We start from the raw sequence: 19,695 nt of genomic DNA on the forward strand, positions 1-19,695 counted from the left end.
ATTCGGATCATTAAAGAGGCTAGGATTAGGCTAATAGTCCACCACGCTGGCCCAATGCTGATGACTTCACGTACACATAATTGGGAAAATTGTCAGGTATGCAGGATTTCTCACGATGTTTTTCATACGTGATTAATGATTTCTTCTTAGACTCAATAGCGCACCATTAAGCTGTTGAGGCGGTCGGACTCATCACCGAAGGGTGGTAGTTCGATCCCTGTCCCGTTGAACTCCTCTACTCCTAATACTCGTACAGTCTTTCCGGACTAGTTAGAGGGGAATGCGAATATTGGTCATATTTAATAAGATTTGGCAAATATTCTTTAAAACAAAGTACCATAAGTACGAGTAAGTACGGTATCCAATTTAGACTGTGCAAGTTTAAGGGTCTACAGTCTAGACCGTGGCCTAAACTTTAACCATGGTAGGATCATCATACTGACAAACTTTCAGCTTAAACGTGGTATATCTGGCTACTGCAAGCTCACAGTCAGTAGCGTGCAGTTTATACATGCATTAAAGTACTGCATACCTTAAGAGCAATTTTTTAATGCTTATTAAATGAGGATTTTCCCAGTTTGGTTAACTTTTCTAGTGTATACCTTGATCGACAACCTTATGCACACCACTGCTCACAGTCCATTATTATTTGTATTCAATGGTATAATATAATCAAACCAAACTGCCTCATTGGCCCCGTGGTTAGCTGGTTCAGCTACGGACAATGAGGTCCAGGGTTCGAATCCCGGGTCAGGCCAACAAAAAACAAAATAGGTTATTGGGATTTTTCTTACAAGGAAAATCTTAATAGCAGCCTGGAGTTGGGAAGTTGGCGGTGTTAGTACACCCCCGTGCCTCGGAGAGCACGTAAAGCCGTCGGTCCTGCGCCTGATCTCTCACCGGTCGTGTCGGTCTGCCGTCCCATCGGATTTCGAGAGTGAGGGAAGAGAGAGTGCACCTGTGCTTGCGCACACACTTGTGCACTATAATATCTCCTGCGTACATGGTTAATCTCACCATGAGATTAGCCGCCGTGACCGAAAAGTCGGTCGGGAGCATATTATAATCAAACCAGCAATGCTTTAAATAACTTATGTATGTATATATAAGAATTGTATATTGTTGAACACCTAATAGATTATTATCTATTATGTGCTAGCGGAAACTTGCGGTTAATACTCATAAAAATGTTGCCATTATTATTATTTATTACCTATTGTAAAAGAGATAAAATTGCAACTTTGGCATAACCTCCCGAAGTTTGATGTTTATTAATAAGTATAGATACTGATATGTATATAATATACATACCATATCTATTTTTAAAACGAAGTATATACATAAATAAAACAAAGTAAGTAATTTAAAAAAACCTCCGCGATCTGTCTCTCTATCTATCTGTCTGTTCGCGATAAACTCAAAACTACTAAATGAATGCTCATACAGATTTTACCATTAGATAGATGGATGTGCATATACACGTAAGCAAGGCTCCGGTATATAATATGTCAAGACTATTGGAGAAAGTGTCGGAAAAGTCAACAAACGCTGCCTCATTTCTTGGAAATATAACAAAAAATGCATAAAATATTCCTCTCTTATTTAGGTACCTATCAATTATCATAACTGTTTTCATTCTTTATTAAAAGGGGTATTCTCAAAGTTACCCTTTTTATTACAATACAGTCAGCCATAAATAGTCTCTGCCTCCGATTCTGGAGGACGTGGGTTCGAATCCGGTCCGGGGCATGCACCTCCAACTTTTCAGTTGTGTGCATTTTAGGAAATTAAATATCACGTGTCTCAAAAAACGGTGAAGGAAAACATCGTGAGGAAACCGGCACACCAGAGAATTTTCTTAATTCTCTGCGTGTGTGACGTCTGCCAATCCGCATTGGGCCAGCATGGTGGACTATTGGCCTAACCCCTCTCATTCTGAGAGGAGACTCAAGCTCAGCAGTGAGCCGAATATGGGTTGATAACGAACGATTCATAGATAAAAAACAATATTTTCTTTTATTTCCAGTTCCGTTGGAGATGGCTATATTGAAAGGCGAATACTTTAACCGATGGTATTCGTTGGGACCTTACATATTTTCAATTCTAGCAGTGGAACTACCATTTCAGGTAAATTAACAATTTTGACATTTTTTAACACCGGCATTATCTCGAGGCGAGAGGAAACAAATGTCGACCAATAGTGGCGAAATCTAAAATATCGCTCGCTCTCTCGTTGCGATGGGAAGAACTGGGAAGGATGGGAAGAAAAAGAGTGCGATAATATTTGTCTCGTCTCCAGATGGTCGAGTTGCTAGTTGCTAATATTTATGAATACAGCCGTGATAGCCCAGTGGATATGACCTCTGCCTCCGATTCCGGAGGGTGTGGGTTGTGTGCATTTTAAGAAATTAAATATCACGTGTCTCAAACGGTGAAGCAAAACATCGTGAGGAAACCTGCATACCAGAGAATTTTCTTAATTCTCTGCGTGTGTTAAGTGCCAACTCGCATTGGGCCAGCGTGGTGGACTATTGGCCTAAACCCTCTAATTCTGAGAGGAACTCAGCTCAGCAGTGAGCCGTATATGGATTGATAATGATAATGAATATTTAAGAAAAAGTATTTTATTGAGATTAATAAATGTTGCAGATGATATCGTGTGTGTCATACGTGGTATTGTCGTATTGGTTGACTGACAATCCGCTGGAGCCGACGCGCGCCACTCTGTTCCTAGCCACCGTGGTGGCCACGTCCCTCTGTGCCCAGGCGTGGGGATACTTCATTGGGTCCAATACACCTACTAAGGTAATTTTTTTTCAAATCAGTATAACTACTATTACTACAATGGGTGTAAAAACACCCGGATTTAATTATTTGAGAAAGAAGAATAAACAACCATTTTTTTATTTTTTAAATATTGTATTGCTCTTTGGCCTATTTAATTTATCAAAAAAAAAATTGTAAACCGTTAAGGGTTAAAATTTTAAAATAAATGAGTGTCAAAGACATTAGAAATAAAATAAGGCGCCTACTTGGAATTTTACCGCAATTTCTTAAAACAAACATTTGATATTTAAGGAAAACTTTGATACGAGATAAAATAATCAAACGTCTAGATTTCTGGGGTATTGAGAATCTACAGAAATTCTCTTTCGACCCCTATCCTTCCGATCATCCCCATATACGGCTTTCGCATCTAGCAAAGCTTCTGCGCTCACCCAACCTTACCTTTTGGTAACGCTACCGCGCCTTATTTCTTTTTCCTGAGTCATCTACTTTGCACTGAGATGTGACATCCCTGACCTCCTACATCTGAGCTACTATTTCAAATTATCGGTTTTCGTCCAAAACTCCTTTCGCCTGAAGACGAAAGTATTCGAACAGTGCGTGTTGAACAGACCTACGGATCCGAGACTTGGTCGTTAACTATGGACCTTATTAGAAAGCTTAAAGTCACTCAGCTTTCTCTGCGTGATCGAATCGAAAATGAGGAGATCCAGTGACGAACCAATGAACAGGCCACATCGTTCGAAGAGCCGATAGACGCCGGGGTCGCAAGGTGCTGGAATGGCGACACCGAACTGGAAAGCGCAGTGTTGGTTGACCCCCCACTAGCTGGACCTAGGATATCAAGCGGGTTGCAGGGAGCCGCTGGATGCTGGCGGCTCGAGACCGTTGTGCTTGGAAGTCCATGCAAGAGGTCTCTGTCCAACAGAGGACGTCTATCGGCTGATAATAATGATGACTTCGAATATTTTTTCTTGGAAGACAGAATAACACATTAATCCCTTTCTCGTAACCCAAAACATACCTATATTGTTACAGATCGCAGTATTCATAGGACCAGTGCTTGCCTGCCTGTTCTCCGTGTTCGGTTTCTGCCTTGCCCTGAGAGATACTCCCTACGCGTTCAAATGGCTCCACCACGTGTCGTATTTCAGAGCAGGCTTCCATGTCGCAGTTCATTCTATTTATGGCTTTAATAGGACAAAAATGCATTGTGCTAAAGGTAACATGGTTTCTTACATGCAGCATCATACCATGTTAATGTATTTTGATGTTTCACGGCACTGTGCAAGCTTTCTCTCGCTTATAAGTGAGGGAGACATGCCAGGCCACGGGTTTATGTTGATAATGGTTACTCTTTGCAACAAGCACTATCAGATTATATTGATAATGTTCGGGGTCCGTGCTCAGGGCTTAACGTGCTCTCCGAGGAACAGGGTGCAATACCACCTGCTTCTTAACTGAGAAATTATTGCAGGAAGAAATACCCAATATTTTCATTTTACACATTGCCGGTGGATCAGTAGGTAATCTATACAATACCAAGGCAATTAATAAGAATACCTAGGTAATATATGTAATGAACAATCAGATACTTTTTTTATTCTTTACAAATAAGCCCTTGATATAGTCAAGGGCTAACTCGTAAAGAACTTGTAAGATCCCACCTGATGGTAAGTGATGATGCAATCTAAGATGGAAGCGGACTAACTTGTTAGGAAGAGGATAAAAATCCACACCTCTTTCGGTTTCCACACGACATCGTACCGAAACGCCAAATAGCTTGGCGGTACATTTTTCTCGGTAGGGTGGTAACTAGCCACGGCCGTAGCCTACCACCAGCCAGATATAATAATATTTTAGACATTACTCTATACATTACTCTATACATTGCCTAGGCATTGTATAAAATACCTGAATTATACACATTTCCAGTAAAATTTACATTGTTTTTTTTTTAATTTCCAGAATATTGCCACTACATAACACCGAGCAAGTTCCTCACAGAAATGGACATTTCAAGTGTGGACGTTGGCGCCAACATGGCGATAGTACTCAGCACTACAGTATTGATGCATATCCTCACATGCAGTACTCTGTGGTATCGATTGAACAAGAGATGAAGTAAATGAAGAGAAATAATAGTGTGACTGATTTATTTATTTATTTAGATATGTAATACATAATGTGATATACTTAGGGATGTATTTATCAGAGACAATAAAACTACGAATGTTAAAAAAAAATCATCGCGACGCCTATTTGATGGGTGCAAAAATCTTTACTAAACATTGACAGGTACAAAATTACTGAGTTTTTATAAATATGCATGTTAAAAATGGTTGAAATATATATAGATATTGTTAAATAGTAATTTACTTCTATTGGAATAAAAAGAATCATCTAAGTATCTATTACACCTTGGCTTATGTTTAAATATGATTATATTAACTTTTTCTCTTAAAGAAACCTAGACAATGATATTAAATACTTTTAGATGTGTTTCTAGCGCATGAAAAAATTGTGCATGTGTGCGCTCAGTGTTGTAGCTTATTCGGGTCACTTTTTGCGGTGATTTTGTAGGGACGTAACCGATCTATAGTGTTAAAATTATCATTGATTGTAGATCCATTTTTACATATACATATAAAGCAATTTTCTTTTCCCTGTCGTACGCTGGATATGTGGTTCATATAACAACAAGCTCACTTTGTCTCTAAATACTCGTCATAAATAAATTATTTTATATTTATTTATACGCCTAAGCTACTAGTACATTAAATAAATATTTAGTTATATTGAGAAAGAATACAATAAAGAACTTAAGCTAACTTATCCTAATAACTTTACAAATCATGCCCACGTGGAATGGTGGCAAGAATACTGGCTGCATTTCCGCACTGGACAGCCAGGCTGATCCTTTGCGCAAAAAATGAGCCAGGCCTTCTGTCACCAGTCGAGGCAACTAGCCGCGGTGAAAAGATTCGGTAAATTTTTTTGGCACTGCAACTACATGGCCCAAGGGTCTCCACGGCAAAAGGTACAAATATGTAACTCTCAGAGAGGCATACTTGAGCCACTTACCGGTTTCAGCTTTTTCTGCTGCGGTTCCCGGTCTTGATTCTGTCTCCCTGATATGACACGGTGCATGTAGCGTCCCATATTAGGGCCCGCCCCATTTCCCAGGGAACCAGCGTCAACCCATCAGGTCTCTTGCCATCATCCCGTCTGATCCCTGACGAGTCGATTAGCGCAGGAATATTTATGTTATATTGTATTTCTTACTACTAAAATTAGTGACTCTCGTTTCAATAATAAACGCACTTTGGTTTATCCACCACTACCAGACCGCGCTGTTTCGCCCGCGTTGTTCCTGTAAAAATACGGGAATAAAATATAGCCCTGTAAATCGCTGATAATGTAACTTTTAATTGGTGATTAAAGTTGATGCCTCTTCACTTCAACAAACAAATAAACAATCTTTCCTCTTTATAATATTAGTGTAGACGTAATTTAATTACTTTACCTCAAAGATTGCCTTAGTTTTAAAATTATGGTGTAAGGTTTTAAACATTTCTGTTTATAGTTAATAAAGTACTATGTATTACAAGATATAAATAGATAACAGACTACCTACTCAGATGTTATAAACATTGAATTAAGTTATTATACTCTTAATTAATAAATTATGTTTGTCAATGATGTGACATGTGACATGTACATGTAGTACATATGCAAATGTTTTGTTGTTATTTTTTGTATTTGACAAAGGGCTTTATTTATCTGATAGTTATATATTTTTATTTCATAACAACACCTGTCACCTAAAATTAATAATTAAAAATCTAACTCTCCGACCTCAAATCCTAAATCAAAACATGAACATTGAAAATGTAAGCCTTAATAAAAAATACTGAAATAGACAGCCTTTGTCATTGGATATCTGATTTCCTGAGTGAGCGATCATTTCGAGTTGTCGTGGATGGCATCTCATCTGATCAAATGGCAATTAATGCCGGTGTTCCTCAGGGATCAGTTCTCTCTGCTACACTTTTCCTGCTGCATATAAATGATCTGCTTAAACCCGGTATATTTGGGTATGCAGATGATAGCACTGTAACAGAGAGATATATGTCCAGTCCCCGTGCTAGTGGGGTTGAGGTCCATGAACAACGAGAGGCTTTGGTGCAACGCATTAATTTAACCTTAAATGAGGTGTCTGAATGGGGAGATGCCAATTTGGTTAAGTTTAATGCGGAAAAAACTCAGGCATGTTTGTTCACTGCCAAAAGGAGCCCCTTCCATCTGACTCCTACTTTCCGGAATATGTCTGTAGGAATATCTGATAGCTTAGAGCTTCTTGGCGTAACCATATCGTCCAAACTCAACTTCGGACAGTTCATTGAATCTAAGGCAAAAAACTTGGCATCCTTAATAAAGTGAAACGGTACTTCTCACCAGAACAGCTTCTATCGTTATATCAAGCTCAAGTTCGATCGTGTATGGAGTACTGCTCCCACTTGTGGGATGGCTCCGCCAAATACCAGCTTGCTGCTTTAGATTCAGTGGATAAACGCGCTAGAAGACTCATTGGCAATGAGGCTTTAACTGACTGTAAGCTTCAAAGCTTAGAGCATCGCCGAAAGGTTGCCTGCCTATCGGTGTTCTACAAGATATATTTCGGGGAGTGCGCTCAGGAACTGTTCGATCTTGTGCCACCTTCGCCGTTTTACCACAGGACTGCTAGGCATCGCAGAGATCTGCACCGCTACGTTGTCGAAATCCCTCGGGCGCGTACCAAGCGGTTTAGTTCCTCATTCCTTATACGCACTGCAAAGATGTGGAATGCTCTCCCAGCTTCAGTTTTCCCCACCACCTACAACATGGGTATTTTCAAGTCAAGAGTGAATAGGCATCTTCTAGGCAAGCGCGTTCCACCATAGGCTGCTTCATCGCTTACCATCAGGCATGATTGCAGCTAAGCGCTTGCTTATTCAAAATAAAAAATAAAAAAAGCCTCCAGTCAATCTAAAAGTTATCTTAATTTTCAATAGTACACTTTAAATCAGGACGGTTAAATAAAATTAACTTTAAAGCAGTAATTGAAATAAGGGGGGGGCGGCAAATTTCCCCAACCCCAAGCGGCAAAAACCCACGTTACGCCACTGTAATTATTTAATGCTAAGAACGCATTGTTACATTAAAAATATAGTCTGACCAGAAATATAAAAAAACCCGGACTGAGAGTGCTACAAGCTGGAAAAGAGGACCTGGATGGTGCTACAAGTACTAGAGTTTGGCTACTGAAAGTAGACAACGAAATTTAATTTGACGGCCTCCGTAGCGCAATGGTATGCGCGGTGGATATACAAGACGGAGGTTCGATCCCCGGCTGGGCAGATTGAGATTTTCCTCATTTGTCCAGGTCTGGCTGGTGAGAGGCTTCGGCCGTGGCTAGTTACCCCTACCGGCAAAGACGTACCGCCAAGCGATTTAGCGTTCCGGTACGATGCCGTGTAGAAACCGAAAGGGGTGTGGATTTTCATCCTCCTCCTAACAAGTTAGCCCGCTTCCATCTTAGACTGCATCATCACTTACCATCCGGTGAGATTGTAGTCAAGGGCTAACTTGTAAAGAATAAAAAAAAAAAAAAATTTAAAAAATCGCGCCAAAAAAAATATCTGCTATTGTTCCTTAATATAAAGCTTAAGTGTGAAAACATTACTTATATAAAAAAAAAAATTGCAAGCATAAAACTGATTTTTACCAATATTCGTTCTATAGGTTTGGGAATGCCCTCTGAAGTTTTTAATTTGCTTGATGATTTCTTACTCTATATTCATTAGCCAAAGTCTACTTACTTTTTAGCCACCTTTGCCATTGAATACATAATAGTACAAGCCTGTATTTAATATGCTGGTAGAAGAAATAAGTTCATTTTATATTCGCAATAGGGCGAGTTTTATTATTTTTCTGGCCAGGCTAAAGTATATGTCAAAGAATTACAAAAACTCAGCTTTGTATTTATTATATAAAACGAAGATTTAATAAAGTTAGTTAACATTTATTTTCATTTGTTTTATTTATCACAACATAATAGTGTTACTGTTGAATTTCTGGAAAAGGCCTAAGACCACGCGCGGTGAAGGGTTCCGTAAATTAAATTAGCATTTTAAACCCTTATTTAATGATCCGAAATACCAAATTTGCTCATATACAAATTTTTAATATTTTACAAACGTATCCCCAAATCAAAAAATTGTGATAAAAGACCCCTCATACTTTTCAAGGGTCTATCTAAAACCTATGAGTTATACTAGTAAAAATTATTCCTATTTTACATGTAAGTGAGGTACCCTAAATTTACATTTTTAATGTACATACTCATGTTAAATTGCAGATTTTAGTGGTAAAAGTTTCTGCGCTACGAACAGACGCACGGACGGACAGACAGACGGGCATGGCGAAACTATCGGGGTTCCTTGTAAACTACAGAACTCTAAAAACTTGAAAACAGGCAGGTGGGAGTGTGACTCCGCTCTGCCTGACAGGCCGATGTTTCCGTAGACCAGTGATTCAGTAATAATTTTAACAGGCGCTTGATCCTTAGTGTCTACAGTTCGGTTTCTTGAGAAAATTTGGCAGGAAAATTATAAACGTATATCTCTTCAACGTGAAATAAATTTTGAGAAAGGCTTATTTTTGAAGTGATAATATTTTTTTGGAGTTATGGATGTACCCAGCCGCTTCCTAACGGCTAGAATATGTCTTCAATTATTAGTTCATTACATCATTTAGATTCGTAATAAAATATTCGTAGCAATTATTTTTAACATGTGAATTTCTCGTGACAAATAGTAGGCCACGACTAAAATCGCGTATTTTTATGGTAAAAACTTAATTGCAAATGTATTATCTTTATAACTTTTTTGAAAAATTTAATAAGCAATTCGCTTGGCGATACATCTTTTGCCGGTAGCGAAGTAACTAGCCGATTACGAAATATAAAAAATCCTACACTGACTGGGAATCGAACCCAGAACATCTCTGTTGAGAACCACAGCACTGCCAAGTGCCAACTGCACCAGAGAGTTTGTCGAAAATACGAACCGACAAGCACATTTTCAGTCATCGACTGTATTACATAGTATCGTCAGATATAATTAATTAATATTGATTAGAATAATGCGTGGACCTTGATTACATCCTGTCAATGCTGTAATCAAAGATGAACGATACACTGACTGATAAAACATTTATTATCAGTTTAAATAAATCTACAGCATGTTAACACCTCATGGCACGTGAGCTCAAGTCCGTATTACCTTTACGTATAACAAAATACCAATAAGCCGTGATAGCCCAGTGGATATGACCTCTGCCCCCGATTCCGGAGCTGTGGGTTCGAATCCGGTTCTCGGAAACATCGCGAGGAAACCTGCATACCAGAAAATTTTCTTAATTCTCTGCGTGTGTGAAGTCTGCCAATCCACTTTGGGCCAGCGTGGTGGACTATTGGCCTAACCTAACCCCGCTGACACTTATCTAAAAGACGTGTGTTCACACTTTGAAGATGTTTAAATTGTAAGTGTAAGGAAACACGAAGGGCATTTCAAATTTTTATTTTGCGAATTAGAAACGTGGACGCAATTCGTTTAGTACGAGTGGCCTGGATACACATAACGAAAGGATGCCACCGTTCACAGTGTCTTGCTGTTCTGTGGTGATGTTGAGAAAGGGGAAGGAGGGACAGTTCGCACACTGCACCCAAGTATATCCGGTAAGAAATCGATAGACAAGCAACATTGCAGCATTGTTGCAAGGTCAGCAACGTTGTCTTTTTATTATTTCTTTTTTTTTATTCTTTACAAGTTAGCCCTTGACTACAATTAATAAAATCTATAGCAGGTGAGCTTCTTATTATATCATGACATTTTAAGTAGGGGTAGGTACGTACTCAGACCAATTATAGAAGGACCTGTATCGCACTCATAGTCACGAACAAAATTGTCTGTCATTTTCTGAGGAAAACGAGCTTAAATTTTGTATATATCTTATACTAAACTAGAAGTTTTTGCCCTTTTTTTACACAATTCAATTACACAAAAAAGGTATTTTACGGAGCTCTTTAACCGATGAACACAATTACAACTATTTAACATCGATTCTATAGAGACAAATTTTATAATCGCATTAGATCGTTGATTATTACTTTGACAGAAAAATAACGTCTTGCGAAGCAGGTCCTATACAATAATTGGTCTGAGGGTACGTATGGCATGTTCCCCAATATTTTTATTATCAACTACAGTGACTTTAATGAGATTTTTACGGGATAAAAATTGAAGAAAACCTCCTCTATTTTCCAGTGAAAGACGAAAGTTACAATAAAATTCGTTTTGGAGTTCCAAAGATAAGCATTATTTCAGACAGACAGACAAAAATATCAAAAAAGCTTGATTCTGTTTTTGATATCGTGAGAATAATGACACACTCGTTTTGAAATCACAGACCGACATTTCAATTTTATTTAGGTAGGTACGAGTATATGTATTGATTCATGATGATTACAAAGGTACTTTAAAGCTCCTACCATAGATTTAGTTTTATTATATCACTAGCGGACGCCCGCGACTTACTCCGCGTGGAATTCAATTTTTCACAAATCCCGCGGGAACCATGGATTTTTCCGGGCTGAAAAGTATTCCATTTTAAATTTCAGCCAAACCGCTTCAGTAGCCGCAGCGTAAAGGAGGAACAAACATACTTACACATACACACAAACTTTTGGCTTTACTAGTATAATTTTAGTGTGATTAAGACGAGAAACAGTCGACGCCGACGTGCGAATTACTTTAAAACTATATACTTAATTAATATACATACTACCTAATTAATAAGTTCGCACACACTACATAATAATTTATTTTGGGGCAACTAACCTCTAGTGACGGACATAATCATCAAACATCAAATTGGCGAACCAGTTCGTAAAATTTGCAATGTAAATACTTAAACATACTTAGATAAGAAGAATTTTCCCATGATAGTTACAACAAATATTTAAAATATGGTTCTTGATAATGGTTATTAGTCCTGCTAATATTATAAACGAGAAAGTTTGTATGTATGTTTGGATGTTTGTTACTGTTGAACGTCGCTACTACTTAATCGATTTGGCTTAAATTTAAAATGGAAATGGATTTTACTCTGGATTAACTTTTTATCCCGAAAAATCCATGGCTTCCCAAGATTTACGAAAACTGATGATTTTGATTATATGAAATTTTAAATGAAAATAGATTTCACTGTGGATTAACAGAAAGGCAACATAACATAACATCCGGAAAAAATCATGGTTCCCGCGGGATTTGTGAAAAACTGAATTCCATGCGGACGAAGTCGCGGGCGTCCGCTAGTACGTTAATAACTCATTTAATTTAGTTTTATAGCTCATTTAGTTAATAAGTACCTAAATTATTGTAATAATAAAAAAAAACAATGGACAGACAGACAAAGTACTATTTTTTATTAACGCTTTAATGGTATCCGTTTGTTATTGAAAACGTTTTTAAATTGTTTGCCCATTAAGGTATTTTTGAATAACGAGGTATTTTAAAAATCCATTAAGTACGGGCAGTAATTTTTATGTATCTACCCACTTAGTAACGCTCTGAAAAATATCATTAACAATAAATGTTACCTAACACTTACTTAATTCTGTTTTTTAATTCTACAGTTATCCATAATATAAAACAAAGTTCTCCACCCCGTCTGTCTGTCTATCCGTCGATTTGTCTGTTGTTAATGAACTCAAAAGTACTGCCATGAATTTAGAAAAATTGCCTACGATGTTCTCGAAATCACAGTCGGATTTTATATATTAAACGTGGAAATCAACGTAAGTTTTCAACCCCTATTTCATCACTTTAGGAATTGACTTAAAAAATTCTTGAATCACATTATATTTCGTGTTTTTTTTATGATTTATGAACAAATTTTTAAAACTGTAACTCTAAAAATGAAGGACGTTCTACACAAACTTTCATCCCCAAAAAAATTTTAAAAATGTCACCCCTCAGAGGATAAAATTCCTCTTGGAGTTGGAATTTCTCAAAATTCTTTGTAAAGTCAGCCATTGTCGGTCAATTATTCTCACGTTTCTGCAGCGCAAACGTCAGCGAAGACGTTTCATAAGTCGAGCCGTCATGCACGCAGTGACCAATACACGATCAGTTATAGTCGTGGATGCTGCAGAAACGTAAGAATAATTGATCGTCAATGGCGTGCATTAAAGGATGTCTACGTCATAGTAGCTTTATGCATGCAAAGTCTCAGCCGGATCGGTTAAAAATTGACAAAGTTTCTTACAAACTTACATCTCCTATTTTATCCCCTTGGGGGTAGAATTGATCAAAAACCTTTCTTAGCGGATGCCTACGTCATAACATCTACCTGCATGCCAAACAGCCCGATCCGTTCAGTGGTTTGGGCTTTGTGTTATATATATTTAGACTAAACACACATTAAAACATACATCTTTAAGTGATTCAGTTTTCAAATATAGCTAAAATCAACAATCGCTAATAGTCCAATAAATAGGTCATTGACACGAAGCATATTTTAAACCGGCATGCCTACAAAACAGGTTTGCTGCATTACCATATAAAGAGGGCAAACTTGTCTTTCATCAGAAACTTTGGATCTCTTGTCTATTGCCCTAAATACTTAAGTCGCTCATAGAGTCCACTCAAACTTTATCACTGTTTACTCATGACATATGTGAGATGGTGATAACAAAAGGATTTCCGGTTTAGATTGTTGGTACGCTGCACTTCCAATACCCAGTATTTGGAATCCCATATCTGTTCACAATTTTAGTTTAATTTTGAAATCTAATAAAAAGCTATATAGAGCAATCGACTAAAAACTGACCGTTTGATAATGAGCAAAGAAAAATTTACTTCAAGTAGGTATCATTTTATTTCTATACTAATAATATAAAGCTGAAGAGTTTGTTTGTTTGTTTAATTGAACGCGCTAATCGCAGGAACCGCACTGGATAGTGGCGGCTCGAGACCGTGGTCTGAAGTCTATGCAAGAGGCCTATTGTCCAGCAGTAGACGTCTATCGGCTGATAATGATGATGATGATGATGAAGGGATGGGCCGTGGTGTTTGGAGGTACTCACAAGAGGAGGTCCAGCAGTGAAAGTCTATCGGCTGATAATGATGATAATGATAAAGGAATACCTAGTAAAATATTGTTGTCATTATCAAAAACATGGTCCGCTGAAAGCATTCGGCTCAAGGCTGTAATGTTTGGACTTTGGAAGAAGAAAAAAGCTCGGTGTTAAACTATTAAGTATTATACGACTGTGTGCTTAGTTTTAAATAAGTTTGTAAAATAGTGGTAAATAAAAACTAAACCTTAGTTGAGTTTGTTGTGGGCTCTTCTCGGACTAAGGCGCGTTTGAAACCCTCGTAACTTAAATTTTAAGTCAAATGATTATTATCACCATTATTTTAAGTTTAATATTATTACCTGACGTTTCGAAAGAGCTTGTAAACTAAGCCTATTTGAAATAAATGAATTTTGACTTTGACTTTGACTTTGGAAGTCTTATAGGAGACTTATTCCAGAAGAATCTCCATCAGCTGATAATAAGGATAACAAACATAATTTATTAAACGTGATTTACTTTACGGATTACGTACCTGTAACGTTAAATATTCTAGTGAGATAAGCGGAAGAGTAGTTATCATCAAGTCGTGTTGAATTATTGCTGGTTAAACAACTTAGACGAAACCTGAATGTATCACTAACTACAACTCTTCAATCTACTTTAGTAAGTACCTTTGTATCTACACTAATATTATAAAGCTGAAGAGTTTGTTTTCTTTGGTTGAACGCGCTAATCTCAGGAACTACTAGTCCGATTTGAAAAATTATTTCAGTGTTAGATAGCCCATTTATTGAGGAAGGCTATAGGTTATATATATTATTCTCGTATTCCTACGAGAACGGAATATATATACACACATAGGCTATGAACTTTGACGGTCAAGTTCAGGTCCAGGTTTGACTGGTGGGAGGCTTCGGCCGTGGTTAGTTACCACCCTACCGGCAAAGACATATTGCCAAGCGATTTAGCGCTCCGGTACGATGCCGCGTAGAAAACGAAAGGAGTATAGATTTTCATCCTCCTCATAACATGTTAGCCCGCTTCCATCTTAGATTGCATCATCACTTACCATCAGGTGAAATTGTAGTCAAGGGATAACTTGTAAACAATAAAAAAAGAATTCCACGCGGACGAAGTCGTGGGCGTCTACTAGTTAGCTATTAAAACTCGGCTCAACCTTGACTGACACTTTAGTAGCTTACACATTAGTATCTTCCACCCACAAACCTAGATTTCGGTTGCGTAAAGTGTCAAGTTTTACTGAGGATTCGACTGCAGTCCATTTGTCTGGTCACGATAACAAATCAGCTGCTCCGAGTTCGACAGCTGACAAGCATCGGGTGGGGAGAACGACCGATAATTACGTAGTGAGGAGGTAGAAACGCCTGCGCCGCCAACCCGCTAGTATACCGCTAATCGCCGCCGCGCTCAGGCGAGTAGAGCTCGCGCGTTTCCCTTTGTTCCTCCGCGTCTTTGTGTTGTCTCGCGATGGAATACGAAGTCTTTGTTCTAGTGTAGCTGCGACAGTGTCAGTGGCGATGGCTCTCGACAACCAGTCGGACTCGCAGGAGACCAACTCCACCTCACTGGTGGAAGATTCTGTCAACATCACCTTCGAAGACGTTCACTACAAAGTTCGGCGTGGTTTCTTGACTGGAGGTGGGGATCCTTACATAATATACAACGATAAATACTATTTGGCTCATTAACAAATGGTAGATCATTACAATAGTTATCTTTAAGTTTATTATCATACGCTGTATGATAAAAAGCGTAGGTACTTACCTACTTGGAGTGCGCGTCAAGGAATACTGCACGTCTAAAATCGACAAGTTAAAATGTATAGTTTACATTCTTAATATTTCAAATATTACCTAATTAAACAGTTACACCTTATTATATCTACTGTGGTTACACTTTTACTTTCATCTACCTACTGGTGGTATAAACTTAAATTTTGAACGATATTCACGCAATGTTTACTGCCTTCACGGTGTCAATGGCCTTTCATCTAATATAATTTTAACTATAAAGTACTTAATAGGTTACCTTTCTTTTTACATCATTTTCTTGATAGTGCTTCTAAGCATTATCAAGAAGATTTGTGATTAAAAAACTGGGTTAAATCTAACCTTCAGTTAGGTTGTTTTTCGAGTTTTTAGAACTTAGTTTAATTAGGCGCCTAGGTAGGTACCTAGTAACTAGATCATTATCAACCCATATTTGGCTCACTGCTGAGCTCGAGTCTCCTCTCAGAATGAGAGGGAGTTAGGCCAATAGTCCACCACACTGACCCAATGCGGGTTGACACACAGGCAGAGAATTTAGAAAATTCTCTGGTGTGCAGGTTTCCTCACGATGTTTAGTTACTAGTAGATACTTATTGATAATTTTGTATGTTTTATTTTAGGGGTTTGTAAAATATATACTCGTGGGAAGTGGCTGGATGAGGAAGGCGGAGGATCGTGTGGTTACTATTTCGGAAATACCTATGTCCAGCAGTGGACGGATACAGGCTTATGTTGCTGATGATAGAGATCTCTGACTCTCTCTCTCTCTCTGAGAGACTCACGTCCCACGTAGGTAGGCCGTAGGATAAAACTCTTCGTCCTTGTATTCATACGTCTTCAATTTCATTTTGCTACATTGTTGCATACTTAATTTGTTGTTATCATCTGATTACACGTGTGGATTATTGTACGGCAATGATAATTTTATATTATAGATCTGTTACGTCCCTACAAATCACCGCAAAAGGTGATCCGAATAATAGTGTGCAACACTGAGAGCACACATGCACAATTTTGTCTTAACTCCATTATATGTATTTATGTTTAAATAGTTTTTACACTTCCTGAACACACAACTCGACATTGTAGACTATATTTATTTGTTTAAATAACTTTTATTGTTGACCATAACTAACATTGAGTTGACTATAAATTTCCTCTTTTGAGCGCCTCTTTTTTTGTGCCAGCTAGTAACACATCTAACAGTATTTAATATCATTGCTGTACGGTATGATATTTCTTACAATGAAGCGTTTATTTTGTATTAAAGGTTTATCAGCATTTTATATAATATGGTGGCATTTAGTCCACGTTAGTAAAAAATATATATGTAGAGTTTTGAAATTGGAATCACAAACACTTCGCTATTACGTAATAAATCCATTTGATATTACCTGAATGCACCCTATATAATTTGTTTAATATGGTTTATTTATTAGTGTGTAGTTATTTGTATATATTGTATATTATTATTACATACACACCACCTACAGTTGTCATAATAAGTTGCTAAGCCTAAGGTTGCCTGGAAGAGATCGCTACTAAGCGATAAGGCCGCCTTTTGTAATCTACTTCGTCTTATGTTTCTGCTTTGCTTGTTTTTTTTATTATTGTGTTGTACAAATAAAGAGTACAAAAAAAATTGTACACAAATATGTGCCTACACAATTTCTAAAGAGTACGTTGTTATAATATAATTATGTACCAAAGTGTATATAAGCCGGAAGCTGAAGGGACACACAAGGAAGGAAGGAAATCTTAAAAAGTTTCATTATCCATCAATTGAAATAGCAAAGACAAAAAAACTCACGTAAAAAAAAATTATTTTATTCTTTACAAGTAAGTTGACTACCACCTCACCTGATGGTAAGTGATGATGCAAGCGGGCTAACTTGTTAGGAGGAGGATGAAAATCCACACCCCTTTCGGTTTCTACACGACATCGTACCGGAACGCTAAATCGCTTGGCGGTACGTCTTGGGTAGGGTGGTAACTAGCCACGGCCGAATCCTCCCACCAGCTAGACCTGGACCAATTAAGAAAACCTCAATAGGCCCAGCCGGGAATCGAACTCAGGACCTCCGTCATGGAAATCCAACGCGCATACCTCTGCACCACGGAGGCCGTCAAACAGTGCCGTGCCTTAACAAAACACTTTTGAGAAATTTTATTTGTAGACTCATTCTGGGCATTCTTTATTCTGTGACCTGAAGACACAGTGTATAATATATAATCTCTGCTTTACTTCGTAAAGGATAAATTATTCAAGCGAGTTGGTTTAAAGGATACAAATCTTATTATATTCAATACGATATTTTAAATGTATTGTATTGTATTCTATACAAGTAAGTAACGATGTAAGAAATCAGATAATCTATTTTTTTTCATAAGTACCAAGATTGTAATGTTGCAAGGTAAAGAAACTAATGCCAAACTATGTAATACTTACTTTTGTATCGATTCTAATAAAACTTATGGAAGATAACGTTGTCGTCATTAACCTATATTCGGCTCACTGCTGAGCTCGAGTCTCCTCTCAGAATGAGAGGGGTAAGGCCAATAATCCACCACGCTGGCCCAATGCGGATTGGCAGACGCGTAGAGAATTAAGATAATTCACTGGTATGCAGGTTTCCTCACGATGTTTTTCCTTCACCTATAGAGACACGTGATATTTAATTTCTTAAAGATGCACACAACTGAAAAGTTGGAGGTGCATGCCCCGGGCCGCATTCGAACCCACACCCTCCGGAATCGGAGGCAGAGGTCATATCCACTGGGCTATCACGTCTTTTATTAACGGAAGATAACGTATTATTATAATAATAACTAATATCATGTGCATCCCATTATGATAAAGTTCAATATGTTAGTACCTACAGCACAGCAGCCTCGCAATACAATAACAACTAGCTGACGCCGCGCGGTTTCATTTGTGTTGTTGCTGGTCCGATTCTGTATTCCTCGATAAATGGGCTATCTAACACTGAAAGAGTTTTTCAAATCGGACCAGTAGTTCCTAAGATTAGCGCGTTCTAGCAAACAAGCAAACTCTTCAGCTTTATAATATTAGTATAGACTAGCTGATGCCGCGCGGTTTCACCCGATCCCATAAGAATACGGGGATAATATATAGTACATAGCCTTCCTCGATAAATGGGCTATTTTACATTGAAAGAATTTTTCAAATCGGACCAGTAGTTCCTGAGATTAGTGCGTTCTAGCAAACAAGCAAACTCTTCAGCTTTATAATATTGGTATAGACTAGCTGATGCCGCGCGTTTTCGTCAGCGTGGTTCCCGTTCCCATAAGAGTATGGGGATAATATATAGCCTTCCTCGATAAATAGGCTATCTAAGACTGAAAGAATTTTTCAAATCGGACCAGTAGTTCCTGAGACAAGCGCGTTCAAGCAAGTAAACAAACTCTTCAGCTTTATAATATTAGTATAGACAATGCATTTTTGCTTTTGCAAGACAAAACATAGTAAACAAAAAATATTAAAAAAAAAATGCTAATAAGTTGTTAATTTTGATGTCTTGGGGAAAAGGGGACGCTTTTGTAAGTTATAATAATATATTTAATAAATTAAAGTAATATTGAAGCATCCAAAGGAAAAGGGGAAAATAGATGCAATAGATCTAATAGTCATCTAAAAATTGTTATTACTACTAAGAAATCTCTAGGGATATTTAAGTGGGACTAGGGACATTTCCCTTGATCACACGATAACTTCAGAACAACCTAAAATATGATAAATGTAGAGCAACTTAAAAGAGAAGAACTAGAATTTTTTAAAGAGTCACATGTATGTAATAACCGTAAAGTAATAAGACATAATAAAATTATATAGTGACACACACTTTTTTTACACGTCCCCGACGTACAAATAGAGTATAGGAGATAAATGCTGCAAGTATGACTTTTTGCATA

General features: G+C 37.7%; 2 protein-coding genes across 4 annotated transcripts in view; both read left to right on the plus strand.

Annotated features, from left to right (window-relative positions):
* LOC112044581 (ATP-binding cassette sub-family G member 1) overlaps positions 1-19,695 on the plus strand; it is a 90,324-nt gene that overhangs the window by 50,572 nt on the left and 20,057 nt on the right. The window contains exons 10-13 of one of the 2 annotated variants that reach the window (XR_008251093.1): positions 2,027-2,127; positions 2,650-2,805; positions 3,826-4,009; positions 4,756-8,166. Coding sequence is in view for 1 of the 2 variants with exons in the window: in XM_024080455.2 (XP_023936223.2) it covers positions 2,027-2,127; positions 2,650-2,805; positions 3,826-4,009; positions 4,756-4,910 (596 nt within the window). In the remaining variant the exon portion in view is untranslated. Of the gene's footprint in view, positions 1-2,026; positions 2,128-2,649; positions 2,806-3,825; positions 4,010-4,755; positions 8,855-19,695 lie in introns of those variants that run through there. The other variant, XM_024080455.2, reaches the window with a different exon arrangement.
* Positions 15,365-19,695, plus strand: part of LOC112044586 (ATP-binding cassette subfamily G member 4) — a 47,861-nt gene continuing 43,530 nt past the window's right edge. Inside the window, exon 1 of one of the 2 annotated variants that reach the window (XM_024080468.2) lies at positions 15,365-15,631. In XM_024080468.2, the coding sequence (XP_023936236.1) occupies positions 15,511-15,631 (121 nt within the window). In that variant the 5' untranslated portion in view covers positions 15,365-15,510. The remainder of the gene's footprint in view (positions 15,632-19,695) is intronic. The other variant, XM_024080476.2, reaches the window with a different exon arrangement.

The sequence above is a fragment of the Bicyclus anynana genome, chromosome 9 (assembly GCF_947172395.1).
Source record: "Bicyclus anynana chromosome 9, ilBicAnyn1.1, whole genome shotgun sequence".
In the NCBI taxonomy this organism is placed as follows: domain Eukaryota; kingdom Metazoa; phylum Arthropoda; class Insecta; order Lepidoptera; family Nymphalidae; genus Bicyclus; species Bicyclus anynana.